Source organism: Nuphar pumila, chromosome 11 (genome assembly GCF_984573655.1).
Source record: "Nuphar pumila chromosome 11, dmNupPumi1.hap1.1, whole genome shotgun sequence".
NCBI classification, from domain to species: Eukaryota; Viridiplantae; Streptophyta; class Magnoliopsida; order Nymphaeales; family Nymphaeaceae; genus Nuphar; species Nuphar pumila.
Genome location: NC_143259.1, coordinates 114,105,657 through 114,124,127, shown reverse-complemented (window position 1 = coordinate 114,124,127; position 18,471 = coordinate 114,105,657). Strand labels below are relative to the sequence as shown.

Sequence of the window (18,471 nt, the reverse complement as noted above, 5' to 3'; positions counted from 1 at the left end):
GTCTGCCTAACCCTAGCTTTCTCTGTCCAAAAGAAAAAAAAAATCTAACACATTATAGAGTTGCGTATCAAGAAATTGCCCACATGTAACGCAAAGTAAAATGTTTTCACTGCGGATGGAACATCATCTGATCATTTCCAGGGAACAAAAAACAAGCACAGCAGTTTGAACTGCCAACTCTGTTGCTCTTATCTCTCAACTTTGTAACTTCATTTCATACAACAAATCTGGTGTCACAAAACCCAGCTGATTCAGACCTCATTGTTTAGCAGGTAAGCTTCCACATACTTGACAAAGATCAGTGATGATTCCAATGTCTTTTCTGGCAATGAGGTGTTCTCCACATCATTCTGCATCTCATATACTGCAGTGACTTCCACTAGCGAATCGGACTCCTTGACCTGAGTGAACCGGAAGAAGACCTTGTATGAGGTAAAGCCCTTGGTGAGGTGCCCTCCCTCAACAACTTCTATGCCTAAGCTGTGTTGAGACTCATCAACTTCAATAATCTTCTCCTTTTGGTATGCCATCTGCTGCACACCTGCACATATCATGAATGTCACCAACTTATATAATCATCATTTTAACAGAAAAACCAAAAAAAAAAAGTGGAACACAAAAGTTGGTGTTCAATAAAAACTAAAAGAGAAAGAAACCAGCCGATGAGAGCTCTACCAGGCTCATGAATGTCACCAAGTTGACGAGATGTCATAAGTACAAAATCAACATACACTAGGCAAACCGAATTGAATTTGTATGCTAAAGAACTCTATGAGCGAAGCAATTCCTGTATGCGTTGTACCATTTTGCAAAATGGTCATCACCTTTCTTTGTTATTACAAACAGGTCCTTCTGTCAACATCTGTTAGTTTGACCATGCCGTGGTTAACTGGCCTGCAGAATGCCCCTCATCAAATAGTTGTTAGTTTACGACTAACTTTTTGCAAATTGGTCCTTCTGAACATAGTGACAAATATCGCAAGATTTATGAAAATCTTGCAATAATATCGCGAGAAATTGCCTAAAAGTTAAAAATGGCAATTTCTTGCCAGAATTTCAAAATATCGTGAGATTTATGAAAAAAACATAAATACTGCGATTTAAACGTGATATTTATCTTTTAAACAGCTATTTATCTCGAAAAATTGTGTATTTTTATTCTTAAATATTTTTTATTAATATTTTCTTATAAAAAATAAAATTTATATTTATTGCCGAGATTTTGCCGAAAAAAATGTGAGATTTATGAAATTTTTTCAATTTCTCACTAGTTTTTGAAAAATGAGAAATTGCCGATAAAAACGTTTGTCACTATGCTTCTTAAAGGGCAGAACCATCAATTTGACAGCCCTTTAATGAGAGAGCATATCAAGTGATCTGCCAAATCACTTTTTTTTTTGAAATGCAAGATGGGTTAAGCAGACCCCTATCAGATATCACTTAAGCCCCATGTGGCAGAGGGATTCGAACCTGGGCCTTCAGCTTCAGCTTCAGGAGACCGCTTACCACATGTGATACCACTTTTAGAAAAGTGATTTGGCATCTTCACCGTCCAAATGTACACATGGACCATGAGGTCCATGTAGAACGTGAAGATGTCAACAGATCACCTGATTTGTTCTACTTTAATGGTTACTGTCAGGTAAGCTAACGGTGCAAGGATTAATGAAAAGGCAGGGACTGATTTGCAAAATGGCAAGGCAGAGACTGTTTTTCAAATAGGCTATAACAAGGACCATTTGCAAAAAAAGCACCCCCACCCCCCCCCCCCCCCCCCCCAAAAAAAAAAAAAAAAAAAATGAAAACAGAGAAAGAAACACAGCTTGTATGTGGGTCTCTTTGATGATGATAATCATGATGCATATGACTATCTAAAGTCTTTCACATGTAGGTAGCATCAGAGAGAGAGAGAGAGAAAATTGTCTTACAGGGAGGTTGCAGGAAAAAAATTACCAGGGCCAAAATGAATAAGCATGATTGTGCCAACGTCTCCATCACCTTCTATGATCTCCACTTTGCTCACCATATTTGGTGCAACCCTTGTCAACATAAGCCTTAGTTTCTCTGTGAATGCTCTCCACAAAATCTCCAAGCTTACTTTAACCATGACCCGACCCTTCACTTCCTTTGCCATCTAGAGGGAGATGATCGATGGTTGGTGCTGTGGATGGGATGAGGAAGGAAACAAGACACACCAAATCCTTAAGTGCACTATCTTTCCTAATTTTATAGCTTCTGCTATATCTTATTGTTAGTAGTAGCATCTTTCTTTGTTATGGGTAGGATAAGGCCGACTGTTCATATACAATTTTAGTTGGGAAAATATATTGTAGTGAGCCACCACAAATACTTTCCCTTTGCATAAGATTTTGATTTTGGCTTCCCAAATGGTTTGCAGCCCCTTATGTTATGGGTATCAGTGGATCGGGTTTGACCTGGACCCGACCCACACCATAACCTAAACAGGAAGGTCTGATTAGAATCTGGGTTCGGGTCCGATTAGTATATGGATCCGGGTATGATTTGTGAAATTTCATAGCAGACCCAAGCCCAACCTGAATTCTGACTAAGATCCACAAATTTTCAATGTAAAAAAGATAAAAAAAAATACCATAATCTCAAATCAGGTATGAGTTTGGTTCCACCTGGGTCCGAACCGGACCTGATCATTGACACCCCTACCTTATGTCCAACTATCCTGATTCCCTCCATCCATGGATGTAGGGTTGCAAAGGGATGGATACTGTTGGATATACAATTCCAATCCGGCATATTCTTTCTGGATTCAGATCCTTCATGCAAGATCCAAATATTTTCATCCAAATCAGACTTGAATTTGCTTAATCAGATCATTTTCAGGCGTGGATCTCTTTCAGACTAGTATTTTAGGCTGGATCTAATTCAAATTCGGATCAAAATCTGATCCCGTTGCATTTTTCACATGAAATGGATATGATTTGGTTATGTTTTTACCAGATCCAATATGTTCACATATAGTTTAGTTTCCCGTTCAATTTTAGCTATAAGATCATTGCATCTTTCTGGGATTCAGAGTCGGATTTGGATCAGGTGCAAAAAAATCAGATTTAGATTCTGACCAGGCAGGATCTGGCCCATATCCGATCCGTTTGCATTCCTATTGGATTGGGCGTGTGCAACGCCTGTAAATGCATCCGAAATACTAGGCCATGCTTGTCACAAATCTCAATGTTAAGATTTTCTAGTAGAAAGATACTGTATTTTGTGGCTACTGTGTTTTCATACCAAACACACCATTTCATATGAAATACGTGGGTCCCACTGAAAGAATCGCGTGATGCATCACCTCCCGTAGGAAAGAGGTCCTAATCCTTATGAAATTTGGCAAACAAACAGGCCCTTAGGAAATTGTTGAACTGGGTACACTGAAAAGCGTGAATTGCGACACCCCTTTCTAAGATGGCAGACCCTAAGAAAAGGCACGATGAGCGGATGAGGTAACTTTTATTTAGGGCCGGTAAATGAGCCAAAACAAACCCAACAGAGGGTGTTCAAGCTTGGCTTGTTTCTTGTGTCGTGCCGATAACTCATGAAAAACTTGAGCTAAATGAGAGAAGCATGAGCCTGCTCATTTACCAAAAAAAAATTTAAGTTGAAAATAATAGAATTTGGATCTCAGTTGAATCCGGACGGCCAAAAATTGCAAAACCTCAATCCTAGATCCAACCCATTTGCATCCCTACCAACTTCTGGTTTGCTTAGCTTACAAAACTGACAGTAACCAATAGCTCGGCCAATTTTCTCCGGTTTGCTTAACTTTTGACATCCAAGGAGATATTTAGGCATATACATTTATTTTTTATATTTAAATAGAGAAACCACCCACAAGATCAAAGACTCGATTTTAAAACCTTTCTATCAAAATCATTTTCAAAAAACCTGGGTTTTAAATCAATATTTACCATTTAAGCAACCCCAGGGCTTTACATTCTTTATTTCAAAAATATTTTTCTTAGAAAAACGATCTGGATTCGTTTTAAACCTGATTTTTAATTCAATTTCTAATTTTTACAACTTTCTTCAAATGGAGCCCACAATAAGTGGCACCACATTTGAGGATATTTATGTTAGTTTAGGTTTAGTTAGCATTCTAATTAAATTAGAACTTTGAAAAAAATAAAAATCGATTTTTAAATTTCATTTTTGCTTTAGTGTTTTAAACCTTGTTTTTAACTAAAGCTTTAAAAACCAAATATGGACCCACATTAAGATTTTTCTTAACCCATTAGAAATCTTAATTAGGTTTAATTAAGACTAATTAGGTAGTCTTTTAAGGTTGAAACTTCTCTTAGAAAACCGCCCCTTTAAGTTGCTAGCCGAACGGGCTTTGCCTTCATACTTACGGGGTAGCTGTGCTGACACCGTAAAACTCTGTGGGCTTACCCTTGCCGCAAAGGAGTCGCCATGCTTCAGCTTGCACAAGAAGTGACATCCATGGGATTTGGATCGCCTGACCCGAGGCCAACGGCCCATCCCACTACCCCAAACCATGGCATTTATTGCAAGTAGTAATTATTTAAATATATATTTTTTCATTTGGGCATGCAACGAGACGTAACCAAGTTCATTAACGTGTTTAGGTTTCAGATGTAGAGTTCACGAACTTGGTCATGCTTCATTTTATGTAAAGCATACCCTCATGCCATAAAATCTGGTTGATTCTATAATATAGGCTGATTGACCAGCCAAGCTATCTCTATATATTTGATTATAAGCTACAAAAGTTTAAAACACAAAATAACGGCAGCCAAATTGTCGTGAGAAGTTGAATTTTTGTTCTTCTCAAATTATTATTGATGAATTTTGAGAAAAATAAATTAATAAAACTAAAAAATAAGAAAAGTGCAAAAAAGAATAAATATCAATTATATGAAAAAAAAAACTCGAGATATGTCAGTTAAAAACGTGTATATGACAACAAAAATTATGATTCATAAAAAAAACAAACAAAATTGTGAGGTTGTCATAAAAAAATATCACATCTTTTAATGTTTTAAGCGGCTGACCAAATATCACGGTCTTTTGCACGTATAATAATTAGGGTTGTCAAGGGGTCGGGTTTGGTTGAGAGCCAGGTAGAACCAAACCCGGATCTGATTTGAGATGCTGGTACCAGGTGTGAACTTGGGTCCAATTGGATACACTAGATGAGAAACCATACCCGGATCCTATATGGATTACATGAACCAAACGTAGACCATACCTATTACAATAATATTTTTTTAGAATTTTAAAAAGATTTAAAAATCAGTTGTTCATCCTCAATAAGTAGCCTTGCTCCCATGAGAATGAAACCTTGACTCTCTATCTAGCAGCCTAGGTCCCTTCCACTGAGCCAAACCCCTTAGCCTTCCACTGTTGCTCTTCATCATTTGCTAGCAAGTTAATTAAGGTGAATGAGGAGGGAGGATATGGTGCAATGTGATTGCACACTTTTAGTGTGTGCTGCACCTGATCGCCCTTCATAATTTATTGGGTCCCACAACTGACAAAACCATATCTCCAAGATGGCTGTGATCAGGTGCAGTGGTACACTAAAAGTGTGAAATCATATTGCACCTGATCTTTTTACGTGAATGAGAGAGACTTTCCTTTCCTTTTGGCTTTCTAAGCGCTTGAAGAGAAAGCACTCAACCATTAGGCTCTCCAAAGACCCTTAAGTAGGGGCTGAAAGCGGGTCAGAATTCTGACCCGGGCATGAACTGGACCTGGCCAGATTTCTGATGCAGAATGTATTTCTATCTGGATATAGGTCAGATCCAAAACAAACATGGTTGAGGTTATCCATATCCAAGTCGGAACCAGATTAAAATATATTGTTGGATCTGGGTTGGAATGGGGTCTAACCCAATCTCTTTTATTTAAAAATCAACATATTTTATCTGTTTTCATTGGATCCAGTACCATAAAAGATTCATATCTCAACCAGATCCAGAATTTTATTGTGAGATCTGACTGAACCTGAATCTAAAACAGGACCACTCGTCAAAAACATACCCAGTGTCAGGTCAAGCCTTATCAAACCCGCTTGCAACCATATGCATGAGTATCCAGAATGAAAACCTACCCATGGGAAAACCCTCCCAAACCTACCCAATGGATGTTTTATTGGATTTTTGGTATTTTTTTTCAAAATTCTGACCCTATAGATGTGATCTATATTCTTCGAGCATTTGATTCTGATGCATGGATAGGTTTTTATAAGTTTAAAAAATCAATGGTGTATAATTTTCATAAATTTTTGAGACTCTAAATACCATTTTTTATATCCAAAATTCATGATCCAAGTGTCAATTTCTAGAAAATCAATCATGTTGAACACACATGTACGGTCAGAATTTTGAAAAAAAAAACCACCACAATTTTTTCATTGGGTAGGTTTGAGACCGTTACCAAATAGTTTTTTTTCCTGAAAATTTCAGTATTTTTTCAAAATTCTAACCTTACAGATGTGTTCTGCGTGCTTGTTTTCATAGAAACCGGGTTTTGTATTATTTGATTCCCATGCGTGAATAAGTTTTTATAAGGTTCCAAAATCAATGGTCTATAATTTTGTAAAACTTTCAAGGTGCATAGCTGGATTTGGATTGAACTTTAGCATTACTAAACGTGAACTGTGGATTTGGATTGTCCATCGGATTCAGATGTAAGATTGAATATCAAATATTTGGACATAATTAGGAAGGATCGTTCCAATCAAGCTTTTTCAATGTACTTTCTCCGTTTTCCCGGGAGGGGGAGGCGTTTGTTTCGTCCTGTTTCACACGAAAGAGACCTACTTTCATAAGGTCTAGGGCCCTTATCTCCTCTTCCCTAGAAAATCTGTGATAATATTGGATCAGGTAAAAACATAACCAAATCATATTCATTGCATGTACAATATGCAATGGGATCAGATTTTGATCCGAAACTAAATTAGATCCAACCCAAATTGCTAGTCTAAAGCTGATTCACATCTGAAAATGATCCGATTAAGAAAATCTGAGTCCTATCCATAAGAACATTTGGATCTTGTGTGAAGGATCTGAATCCAGAAATAATATGCCAGATCGGAATTGTATATCCAACAGTGTACAATTCCTTTTCACTCCTACATCGAGGGGTGTATCCAGGTCGGGTTTGTGTTCGGGTCTTATTATATCCGATTCTGAATCAGGTGTAAAAGTTGGACCCAGACCCAATCTGATCTAATTTAGGTCTAGGTCTGGGTCTGGGTATGGCTGAAAATTTAGCGGGTTTTGGTGTGTATCGAGACGGGTCTTCAATAGACCCATTTTTTAATCGAATATAAGAAATAGAATGAGACCCAACCCATTTTGGTTCAGGTCTGGATATGACTGAAAAATGTAGACCCATATGGTTTAATGGGTTCGGGTATGATCAGTTCTAGTTTTAACAGCTTTGGTTTCAACTTGGGTCTTGATATGATTGGTATTTTAGACTTAATTACCCGCCAACCAAAAGATATGTAAATTAATGAAATTAGCTAGTCATTAAGAAGATTATATGTTAATAAATGAGAATTTATTAATAACTCTAAATAATGCCAAAATCTAAATGTAAAAAATATCTTAATACCAACCAATAATTTCAAGTTGAAATAAAAAGACATCAATGATATTAGGGGTGTAACTGGGCTGGGTCTTATCCGACATGATTCTGGATCCGGTCTACAAGTAAGGCCCAAATCTGACCCATTCTAATTCGGGTTTGGGTATGGCTAAAAACTGTGTACCCATATGGGTAAACAATTTCGGGTATACATTGGGTCGTGTATAACTATGTCGGGTCTTAAATAGATCCATTTTGATTTGGGTCGGGTTTGGGTTTGATTGAAAAAAGTATACCCATATAGGTTAACGGGTTCGGGTCTTGATATGTTCGGTGTTGACCTAATTACCTGCCAATAAAAAATATGTATATTAATGGAATCAACTGTTTATGAAGAGGATTATATGCTAACAAAACATAAACTTGATAACTATCGTAAATAATGTCAAAATCTGAATATAAAAAGAATATATCCATGCCAATCAAACATTTTAAGTTGAAAGAAAAAAATCAATGATGTATCATATTCAAAATATATAAAATTCAAAGAGTTCTTGACTATTATTCTAGGATTCACTTTCATCTGAAAATTTTCACGACAAAAAGGGAATTGAACTTTAGATTACAAAAATTCAATGCATATTAATTCTAAGTTCATCAACATCTTTGAATGTTTAATTGAATATATACAATTTATCAATTAGAAACTTTCAGATGGATCGAATATGAAGTAGGTTTGGGTACGGGTCGGTTTAGGTATATAGTCGGGTCGGGTACATAATCGGGTGTATAATAGGTTTTGGTACATAATCGGGTCGGGCTTGGGTCAGTTTGGTTTTAAAATATGGAAAACCATTTAGGTCTGGGTACACAATTGGGTCAATTCCATTCAGGTTCAGGTCTTTATTTACAATCCTAAGACCTGACCCATTTTCACTACAGGTCTATATTTTGGACCTAACACAAACCTAGGGGTCCACCAATATCGGTTTGGGTCAGGTATAATCAGTTCAAGATATCAAGTCAGGTCGAGTATACCCGATCCAGCTACACCCCTAAATGATATATCATATTCAAAATGTATTGGGTATGTATCAGGTCGGTTGACCTGTAAAACAGCTTTAGGTACATAATAAGTTCAGGTACAAATCAAGTATGGGTTCATGTCAGTTCAAGAATAAAATGGGTTTGAGTACATAATCAGGTTGGATTTGGATCGGTTAAGTTTTGCATTATAGGAAACCATTAAATTCAAGTATAAAAAGCGGGGCGGGTCCAAACGGGTTCCAGTTTTCATTTACAATACCTAAGACCCAACTCATTTTCATTACCCGCCTATATTTTAGTCCTGAGCTAAACCCATGAGAAAACTAAAATCGGATAGAGTTGGGTATAATCTGTTTGGAACATTGGGTCGGGTCAGGTATACCCTACCCAGTTACACCCCTACCTACATCCATGGATGGAGGGAATCAGGAGAGTTGGCCATGAGTGGCTACAAACCATTTGGAAAGCCAAAACCAGAATCTTATATAAAAGAAAAGTATCTGTGGTGGCTGATTACAATACATTATCCCCGCTAAAACTGTAACCCTCGACCTTAACTACCTTCGTAGCCAAAACAAAGAAAGAATTGATGGTGGTGGTCCAACTCCAAATCCTTTATACCAACAAAACTTGTTCATGTGGTGATTACTGGTAGCAGGTGAAAGATGGTGCACTTAGGTACTCGGTGTCTCTTGTCTCCGTCTTCATCCTCAACACCGACCATCATCGCTATCAAGGAGTTGTGGCAAAGCAAGTGAAGTGTCAGGTCATGGTTAAAGTGAGCCTGGAGATTTTGTGAAGGGCATTCACAGAGAAGCTAAGCTTTTTGTTGTCAAGGGTTGCACAAAATATGGTCAGCAAAGTGGAGATCGTAGATCGATGGAGGTGTTGGCACAGTCATGCTCATTCACTTTGGCTCTGGTAATTGTTTCCATGTGAACTCTCTGTAGGATGGTTTCAGATCTCCATGATGTACCTGCAGGTAAAAGTCTTTTATGATATAGTCATGCATCATCGTCATCATTATCACCAAACTGATTCACTAAACTGAGTTCTTTTTTTTTTTATAATAACCGGAGGGTTCATCGAGTTCATTGGCATAAAACTCCAAGTTCATCTTGCAAACCAAGGATACACCTTGCTTTGACCTCATAGCAAAGAAGGCGTACCTGTGGTTTTGAACTTGTGACGTCCCATGAACTTGGTGATGTTGATGAGTGTCACCTACAGGATGAGCAGAGCCCTGGTAGCCTATTTTTTTTCTTTGTAGGTTTCTATCAGCATTGTCTTTTTTGAAGGAAAGAAGTGAGTTTCTACAAACATTGGCCAACACTTTAAATTGCTTATTCTGACAATGTTCACGCTTGTTCTTGTCCAAGACAACATTATACATACCTGACATTGTTTTCTCTAACAAATATAAAAGCTTGTTAGAATCAATTTCTGAACCAAATGGTTTTTTTAAGCAATTTTAAGAGTTGGTCAATTTAGCATTGAATCGAATAATTTTGTATAGGTTTTTATAAAATTTTGATTTTTGAAAAAAGTACAAAAATAATATTTCCAAGAAGTTCAAAAAATAGGAAAGTTATATGAAAATACAGTAATAGAGCAAATGATGGCTTATAGTGTCCAATCAAATTCCCAAATATGTATTTATTGCCTAAACAATCAAATAATCAATAAATAGTATAATTTTAAAAGGTAAAAATTGAAAGACTGATTCAGCTGATTTTCTCGAAAATCATTGAAGAACTGATTTGATACAAATCGGCTGATTCAGGCAGGTTCGATTCAATTAAGACAACATTGGTTTCTACTGAACAACATCTTTGGTTTGTTCCACAATTTTGGTGGACTTCCAAGTCCTCTCCAGTCTTCCCTTTCTCCTAGTTTCTTCAACCTGAATGAAAGATGCTCCTTCCACTAATATTGCATTGAGCCTTCTTATAGGTTATATAATTAATTGATTCCACTAGGATTGCATTAGACTGTAATAACAAGGCCCCCATAGGTTACTCTTTGGTAACATGCCATTATGGTCATGATATGGGCAGGTGTGCACTATATGACATACCAAAAGGAGAAGATTATTGAAGCTCATGAGGCCCAACACAACTTAGGCATAAAGGTTCTTGAGGGAGGGCACCTTGCCAAAGGCTTTACCTCATACCAGGTCTTCTTCTGGTTCACTCAGGTCAGGGAGACAAATTCTTTAGTGGAAGCAACTGCAGTATATGATATGCAAAGTGATGTGGAAAACTCTACATTGCCAGAAAAGACATTGGAATCATCGCTGACCTTAGTCAAGTATGTGAAAGCTTACCTGCTAAACAATGACTGAAGGCTTGAACTGCAATCTTATGACACCAGCCTTATACGAATGAAACTAAGGGCAGCTATTTCGAACTGCTCTGCTTTCTTTTTGCTCCCAGGAAATGATAAGATGATGTAACATTAACAATTTAAATTTTACTTGCATTGCATGTTGTTGTGGTTATTTTCTTTATATGCAATACTATAATCTGCTGGGAATGAAAATGGAGATATTATGCGGCCATGAAATCAACAACCCTTGTTCAAGTTCAGATAACCAGGTTGGGAGCAACTCACATATAGACATTGATTTAGCTTCTCAATCTTATATGAGCTACTCCAGATAGGGATGGTAAACGAACCTAATGAAATGAACAAAGGGTGGTTAAGTTCGGCTTATTGTTATGGTGAGCGGAGCCGAGCTTGAGCTCATGGCAAGCCCCAGAGCTGAGCTCGAGCTAGCTCGTTTACAAAAAGAATGTATTTTTCAAAATAAAAAATAAGTTTTATTTGGACTGTATACTTTGAGAACCAAGCTCAAAATAACTCATTTACAAAATAAGTAAATTGGCTGAAAGCCCAAAACATAAGGGATTTGATGCAAGCATGAGGAATCAAGAAGGATCATGGTGTAATTGGTTGGATAGAGATGAGGGGTGAAGTGCACTCTTTTCTTGCTGAGGATGGAAAACACTCACGATCTGATCAAATATTCAAGAAACTGGATACCTTGATTGCTTTGATCAAAGAAATGAGAAAAAGAGCTGTGATCAGCGCCATGAACAACCTTAGAGTATGCAGTGATTGTCACGAGTATGCAGTGATTGTCACTCTGCCATAAAGTACATTTCTTTAGTTACAGGTAGAGATATATAGCCTCAGAGACAATCACAGGTTTCATCATTTGAAGTGGGGCTCATGTTCATTTGGTGATTACTGGTAGACAAATATGGTGAAGCTGTTATCATGCATTGATTTATGTAGATACATAATAAAGATATCTATAGAACAATTGACATAAAGAGTAAAACAGATAAGGGCATGAGTCCGTAATGTGTCTATAAAATGCTTATGTTAATTTTTATATAGAGGTCATTGCTAGGCCAAAATTGGTTGCAGCTAACAACGCTTAAAAGGAAAATTGTTTAGATTTGAATGTGGTTTATCAGAAAATTGTCAAGTAACAACATCAAAAAGAGGGTGCATATCACTTAAGAGGTCGACACCATTCATGCATAAGATGAACTGAAGGATCTAGTATTAGGGTGTGCACCAGAAAGACACGAGTAGAGGAGTGAGAAATGATTAACGGCCTGCTTAGAAGGGTTCATTGATTGAAATATCGAGACCTCTTGGTGTGATTTACAGAGGTAGGGGATGAAGAATTTAACCTCCCCTGGATAGCCATTATCCAGCCCTAACAGTCGCATTGGATTCCCAAACATGATGAGAATTCAATGTGGAAAGGGCCTACCATAATCCAGGTGGTGCTTATCTCAATGCCTACTTGAAAAGTGGGTCATTGGATTCCAAGTGAGACCCATTTGGCTACACTTGATCCATACCAGGATCCAACATCTTCCACTTGGTTATATGGGGCGAACACCCATATTTCATCATAACCAGTGCATTATGTATTGCACTCATGACATTATAAGGTTTTGCATACGCTAGTTGTATTTTTCCTTCATAATATATCCCTATCATGAGGCTATTCACAAACTAGGTTATTTTTTCATCATGTCATAAATTTTAAGTATTCATTATTTACTGTATACTAAATCATGCATTCTATAGATTAAAATGAATACATCATAATGTGGGTTTTACATAGTTATAGGGTTCTTGTGGCTCCTCCATAACCATATTATAGACATGCACTAGTAGAGTACTATGAAATTCATAAGTCCATGATTTGCCAATCATAGCAAATACTTCTACTTTTTAACTTTACATCATAGTTTATACTCTCACTTTTAGTGTACATTATCACATGTTGATAATTACATGATCAATTTATATCAGTATATCCGGATCCAAATAGTCACAAATGTGACTGACCAACACCGTTTAGCATTTCATGCAAAAACTTTAAAACATGAAAAATATCCTTTCATGTATTCATATCAACATACTATAGGAAGCATTATGATTATTTATCATTATTATAGATAAATATCTTCACATGAAAGTGTAAAATTAAAATTCAACTCTCACTATTCCAATGCATTGCATTTAAGCAATATTCGCATTAAGTCATGATATCATATGGTTTTACATACACTAGTTGGATTTCTCCTTCATGATATATCCCTATCATGAGATTATTCACAAATTAGGTTATTTTTTCATCATGACGTAAGTCATAAATTTCATACACAAATCCAATTTGGATATACACTAGATCCATTATATCATTTGAATATGCCAAATATGATAAGTCAATTCCAAAGCTTTAATCAAACCACAAGTTTGAATATTTAAGTTCAAATCCTCTACCAGATTCACACACACACACACACACACACACACACACATATATATATATATATATATCCAAATTTATTGAATTTGTAGGAGTCCATATCAAAAAGCAGACTTGAGATATTATCTAAGATCAATATAAAATGGATCTCCATACAAGCTTAAATAAAATCAAGATTTGACTATAATCTAATTCCATATCCAAAACCATATATTTCAAATGCAAATAGATCCATACTACATATCCAACAATCTACTTATCTGGATCAAACCATGTTAAACTTGGACCCATACAAAATATATGTCATTATTAGATCCAAATATTTGGCCTGATACTATTCAAGTTTTACACAAAACTTGTATCAAATCTAGATCCATATACTATATGTCTATATATAAATTTGTTGCTGGATCAATTCTGGATCCATACTCATTTGAATCTATCACAAAACTAGATCAAACTAGATCCATATCCCATGTTCAGGAATAACACTTATCCGAATCCAATCATAAATCTTGAATAAAATCTAGATCCATATTCTATATATATTTAACTGGATCCAAAACATGAACCAAATCTAGATCCATATTTCATATATACTTAACTGGATCCAAAACATGGATCAAATCTAGATCCATATTCCATATATATACTTAATTGGATAAAAAACATGGATCAAATTTAGATCCAAATTCTACATATACTTAACTTGATCCAAAACATGCATGGATCAAATCTAAATCCATATTCTATATCCGAGCATTCAAACCCAATACTAGATCTGTTCAAGTTCAACTAGATCCAATAACATTGTCTGGATCCAAAACTAATTCAACTGGATCTATACTAAATTAATTTAATCTATCCAGATTTGTATATGTTCAACCAAATCTAATATGCTTTACTAGATCAAATTAGGTCTATGTCACCTTACCAGACCCAAGTATCTGATCTAATACTGATCAGATCCACTCTTAAACAAAGCATAACAGCAAATGAAATAAAGTCCAATTAAACTTGATCCATAAAAATATATATATATATATATATAATATGATCCAAAACATGAACATAATATTAAGCATAAGAACAATGCAATAACTTAAAGAATTTCAGGATCCAAAAGTTTTACCAGATCCAACTAGGTCTTTTATGAAAATACCTGTACTAACTAGATTAAAACTTGTCAGGATGACGCTTTAGAAGGTATTCCGCTAACCAAAAACACTTTTCTGCAAAATCAGAAAAGTTATAAATAGTTCTGGGTAAAATCAACAAATCAGCACATTAAAAACATAATATTGAGAAATCTCTGAATTAAATAAAAACTTTAGGCGGTTTTCTGTAATTTTAAAAAAACTTTAGAATTATTCTGAACAAACCAGAAAATATGATTCTGTCTCAAAAATTAGCCAGAGGACATGCCTATTTCTGAAAAATCCAGAAACAGAGCCTCTGTTCCTAAAAAATAACAAGGGCCTCAAAAAGTAATAACAAAAAATTTTATGAATCCACTAAAAAAAATTGAACCGGTACTTTAAACTAGACGGTAAAGTTGTTTTTCTTTTGGTCACCCTTTTGTAAAAGGGAAACTCTTAGGGTTTCCCTCTTTTATGAAAGAGGAAACACGAGAGACACTAAAAAGGTGCGGATGTGGCTGTTGCCTTCACCGGAAGATCTAGCAATTGCTCGGCTTTCTGAGGGATCTCGTCCTCATCGTCACCGTCGTCGAAAGATCCGACAACCACCAGTCTCCTGGGGAATTTCGTCCATCCTACGACAGTGTTGCCGCCCTCTAGCTACCGTTGACCAGCGGAGGGACTTCATCATCTTAGCCGGCCAGAGTCCTACTGCTCGTTGACAACAATGATGTCATCTCTGATGGGGCGCCGAACACTATCATCGTTTGCTTTCTTGCACCGCCATGCAAGCCGACCGATGCTGCCACCGATGAAGGTGTCATCGAAGCTCTTCTTTCTCCTCTGGAACTAGCAAAAATTTAGAGCTTCCCCATGTTGGAGTAGATGATGAGTCCTACATTGGCGTATACTCTTTCTCTTGATTGAACTTAGGGACATCGAACCTGAACCAGATCCAATCAACTGCAACTGATATTCCTGGGAACAATAGGGATGTTGCCCCCACCAAAGATCTTGACGTCTTGGACACTCCTCTCATCCAACTCCGTGAGCCTCTTCCCCCCCTCTTTTTGTTTTTACTAAATCAGTGTCAAAGGTTGCCGAAAAAAACTGGTAACCTTGTGACAAGGGAGTTTTACCTTAATGTAACCGTCAGCAGGGGTCGCCGGAGTTCAACGACCTCTTGATGGAAAGGGTTTTTTCCCTTCGTCTTTTTTATGCCAAGAGCAAACCCCGAATCAGGGTTTGCCTTAGAAGCATGCACCCCACTGGGTGGAAATAAGGTTTTTCCTCTACCTCAGACTTCAGCAGCCTGTTGTCGGAGACTGGTAGGGATTACTTCTTATGCTACAACCACCGTCGATGAGAAAAAATTTTATTATATTGCACACATAGGAGTTTTTGCCTCCTCTAATCTTAGTAAGGAAGCTGACCCAATTTGAGTATGCTATTCCACTAAAAATCGATTGCAAACACAGATTCAGGAAAGTTTTCCCTCTACCTTAGATGTTGAGGTTTTCCTTCTTCTTATGTTTCTAGTGGCAAGAGTCATTAGAGTTTGATGACTACACAGAGAGATTTTCCTTTTTTTTTTTGTAATCGTCGAACTCTAGTGACTCCACTAACTCTGACTCAATCAGCAAGGCTACCGCATGGGGTTCTCTATTTACTCCTCTTTTGATTTTGATTTTTTTCTTTTTTGTCTGCTGATGTCAGTAACACAATCAATCGAACATAGCCGTTCGATGGAGAAGTGTCCTCTGCTTCCACTGCAGTTGTTTCACACCTACAACTTCTTTCCTCAGACAGCACCACGGTGGAGCCTGGTGGTTCTTGGGTTTTTCGATGAGGAAAGCTCAAGGCTATCATTTACCATAGTGCACACCTGATAACCTTTTCTTTGATATCACTGAAGGATTTAGGATCAGGGTGTACGCCGAAAAGACATGAGGAGAGAAGTGAGAATTGATTAACGTCCTGTTTCAGGGGGGTTCTTCGATAAAAATATCGAAACCTCTTAGTGTGATCTGCAGAGGCAGGGGCTAAAAAATTTAACCTTTCTTGGGTCGCTGTTATATCCAGCTTTAACTGTCTCATTGAATTCTCAAACATATTGAAAATCTAATGTGAAAATGGCCTACCATAATCCAGGTAGTGCTTATCTTAATGCCCACTTGAGAAGTGGGTCATTGGATTCCAAGACCCATTTGACTACATTAGATCCATACTAGGATCCAATACGAACGGCCTCCCAAACAAAGGGTTTTAGGATTATTTTCAGCCATACATTTTGTATGTTGCAGCTTTGTCTGGAGCATCCATGGCTCTAGTTAATCTCTCTGAGCTGCCTCTGACTTGATATACCCTCCACAAAAAAGACGTGGAACAATATGATCCAAAGTTGGAATACAACTAACAGAAAAGTAAATCCAGTTTGCATGTGCGTCAGTTTGGTGATAGTGATGATGAATGACTATATCTAGGTATCATCATAGGGAGGGAAACTGTATTGGAGGGAGTTTGCAGCATAACAATTACCTGGGACAAAATGAATGAGCATGACTGTGCAAACTCCTCCATCTCCTTCTAGGATCTCCGCTTTGCTCATCATATTTAGAGCAACCCTTGACAACAGAAAGCTTAGCTTCTCTGTGAATTTCCTTCAATCTCCAGGCTCACTTTAACCATGATGTGACCCTCTACTTTTCCATTGCTCCAAGATGGTGATGATGGTTGGGGTCGAGGAAGGAAACAAGAGAAAACGAACTAGCTACTTTGCTTTAGCTGTCATGATAAATAAGGCCAAAGAGGATAAGGTCCGGTTGGTAAGGCCAGAACGGATAAGCTCATCTTCAAGATACCAAACCCACCAATCAAAGGGTGCTTGAACAAATATTAACCATCCATTTTTCAGCCCTTGATGCTGTTCATCTAGATGATGAATGGTATTGGAAAGCCTTGTGAGATCCATCTAAGTGGAGACCTACAATTTGGTAGGCCTACCCAAGGTCCTGATCATCCCTCATAAAAGGCCTTGGGTTAATATACAATAGTAGTGGTGATGGCACCTGATCCTTGTGGGGCCAAAAGCTGATGGAGGGCAGCCCGGTGCAAGAGGCACACTCAAAGTGTGCCGTGATGGCACGCTCACCACAGATACCTACAATTAAGGGGGTGTCAACCGGTCAGGTTTGGCTTGGACCCAGGTGTAACCAGACTTGAACCAGATTTTTGGGTATGGTATCGGGTTCGAACCTAGGTCTAATCAGGTCTACTATAAGAGAAACTATACCTGGACCCGATAAGATCTACATGAACCAGACTACCCAGTAAAAAAATATTTTTTATTATTTTTACATTAAAAAATCATGAGTCTTAATCAAAACTCAGGTCGGGCACAAGTCTGGTATAAAATTTCACAAGGATCCATGACCTTTGGGTCCGGATCCAGGTCTTAATAGGATCATTTTATTTGTCACCATACCTAGACCCTATAGGATTTGGTCTGGGTCAGGTCCGGGTAAACCAGACCCGTTGGCACCACTACCAACAATTCCATTGATTTTTTTAGTGCCATTTGTCTTGCTAATCATGAACATCATCCATGGGACCTTGCACACTTTTCTATATAAGGTATTGATCCTCTCTCAGATAAGGCCTTGGGTTCATATACAATTGTAGTGTGGATGCTATATTTTAATAAAGCCACTATAAATACTCTCCCTTCACATCATTTTTTGGTTTTGGCTCTCCAAATGGGTTACGGTTCTTGTCCATTGCTCTTGATTCCTTCCATCCATCCAAAATCACATGCAATGCCTGAAAATATAGGACTGAAATTTGGGGCGGCCATTGGGTCTGTCCAGGCTAGCCCAATTCGGAGCCCAGTAAGAC

At 37.4% G+C, this 18,471-nt stretch overlaps 1 protein-coding gene and 1 long non-coding RNA gene across 2 annotated transcripts; both read right to left on the bottom strand.

The window, feature by feature from the left end:
- Positions 1–251: 251 nt before the first annotated feature.
- On the bottom strand, positions 252–2,134 carry LOC149822932 (phytohormone-binding protein-like). The gene is made up of 2 exons (XM_089980412.1): positions 1,954–2,134; positions 252–541 (listed from the first exon to the last, which is right to left on the bottom strand). Exons 1-2 carry the CDS (start codon positions 2,132–2,134, stop codon positions 252–254), a joined length of 471 nt encoding a protein of 156 aa, XP_089836538.1.
- Positions 2,135–8,952: 6,818 nt separating this feature from the next.
- LOC149822931 (uncharacterized) lies at positions 8,953–17,334 on the bottom strand. The gene is made up of 2 exons (XR_016425783.1): positions 17,116–17,334; positions 8,953–9,613 (listed from the first exon to the last, which is right to left on the bottom strand). It is a non-coding gene; the product is annotated as an uncharacterized LOC149822931 (long non-coding RNA).
- Positions 17,335–18,471: the final 1,137 nt, after the last annotated feature.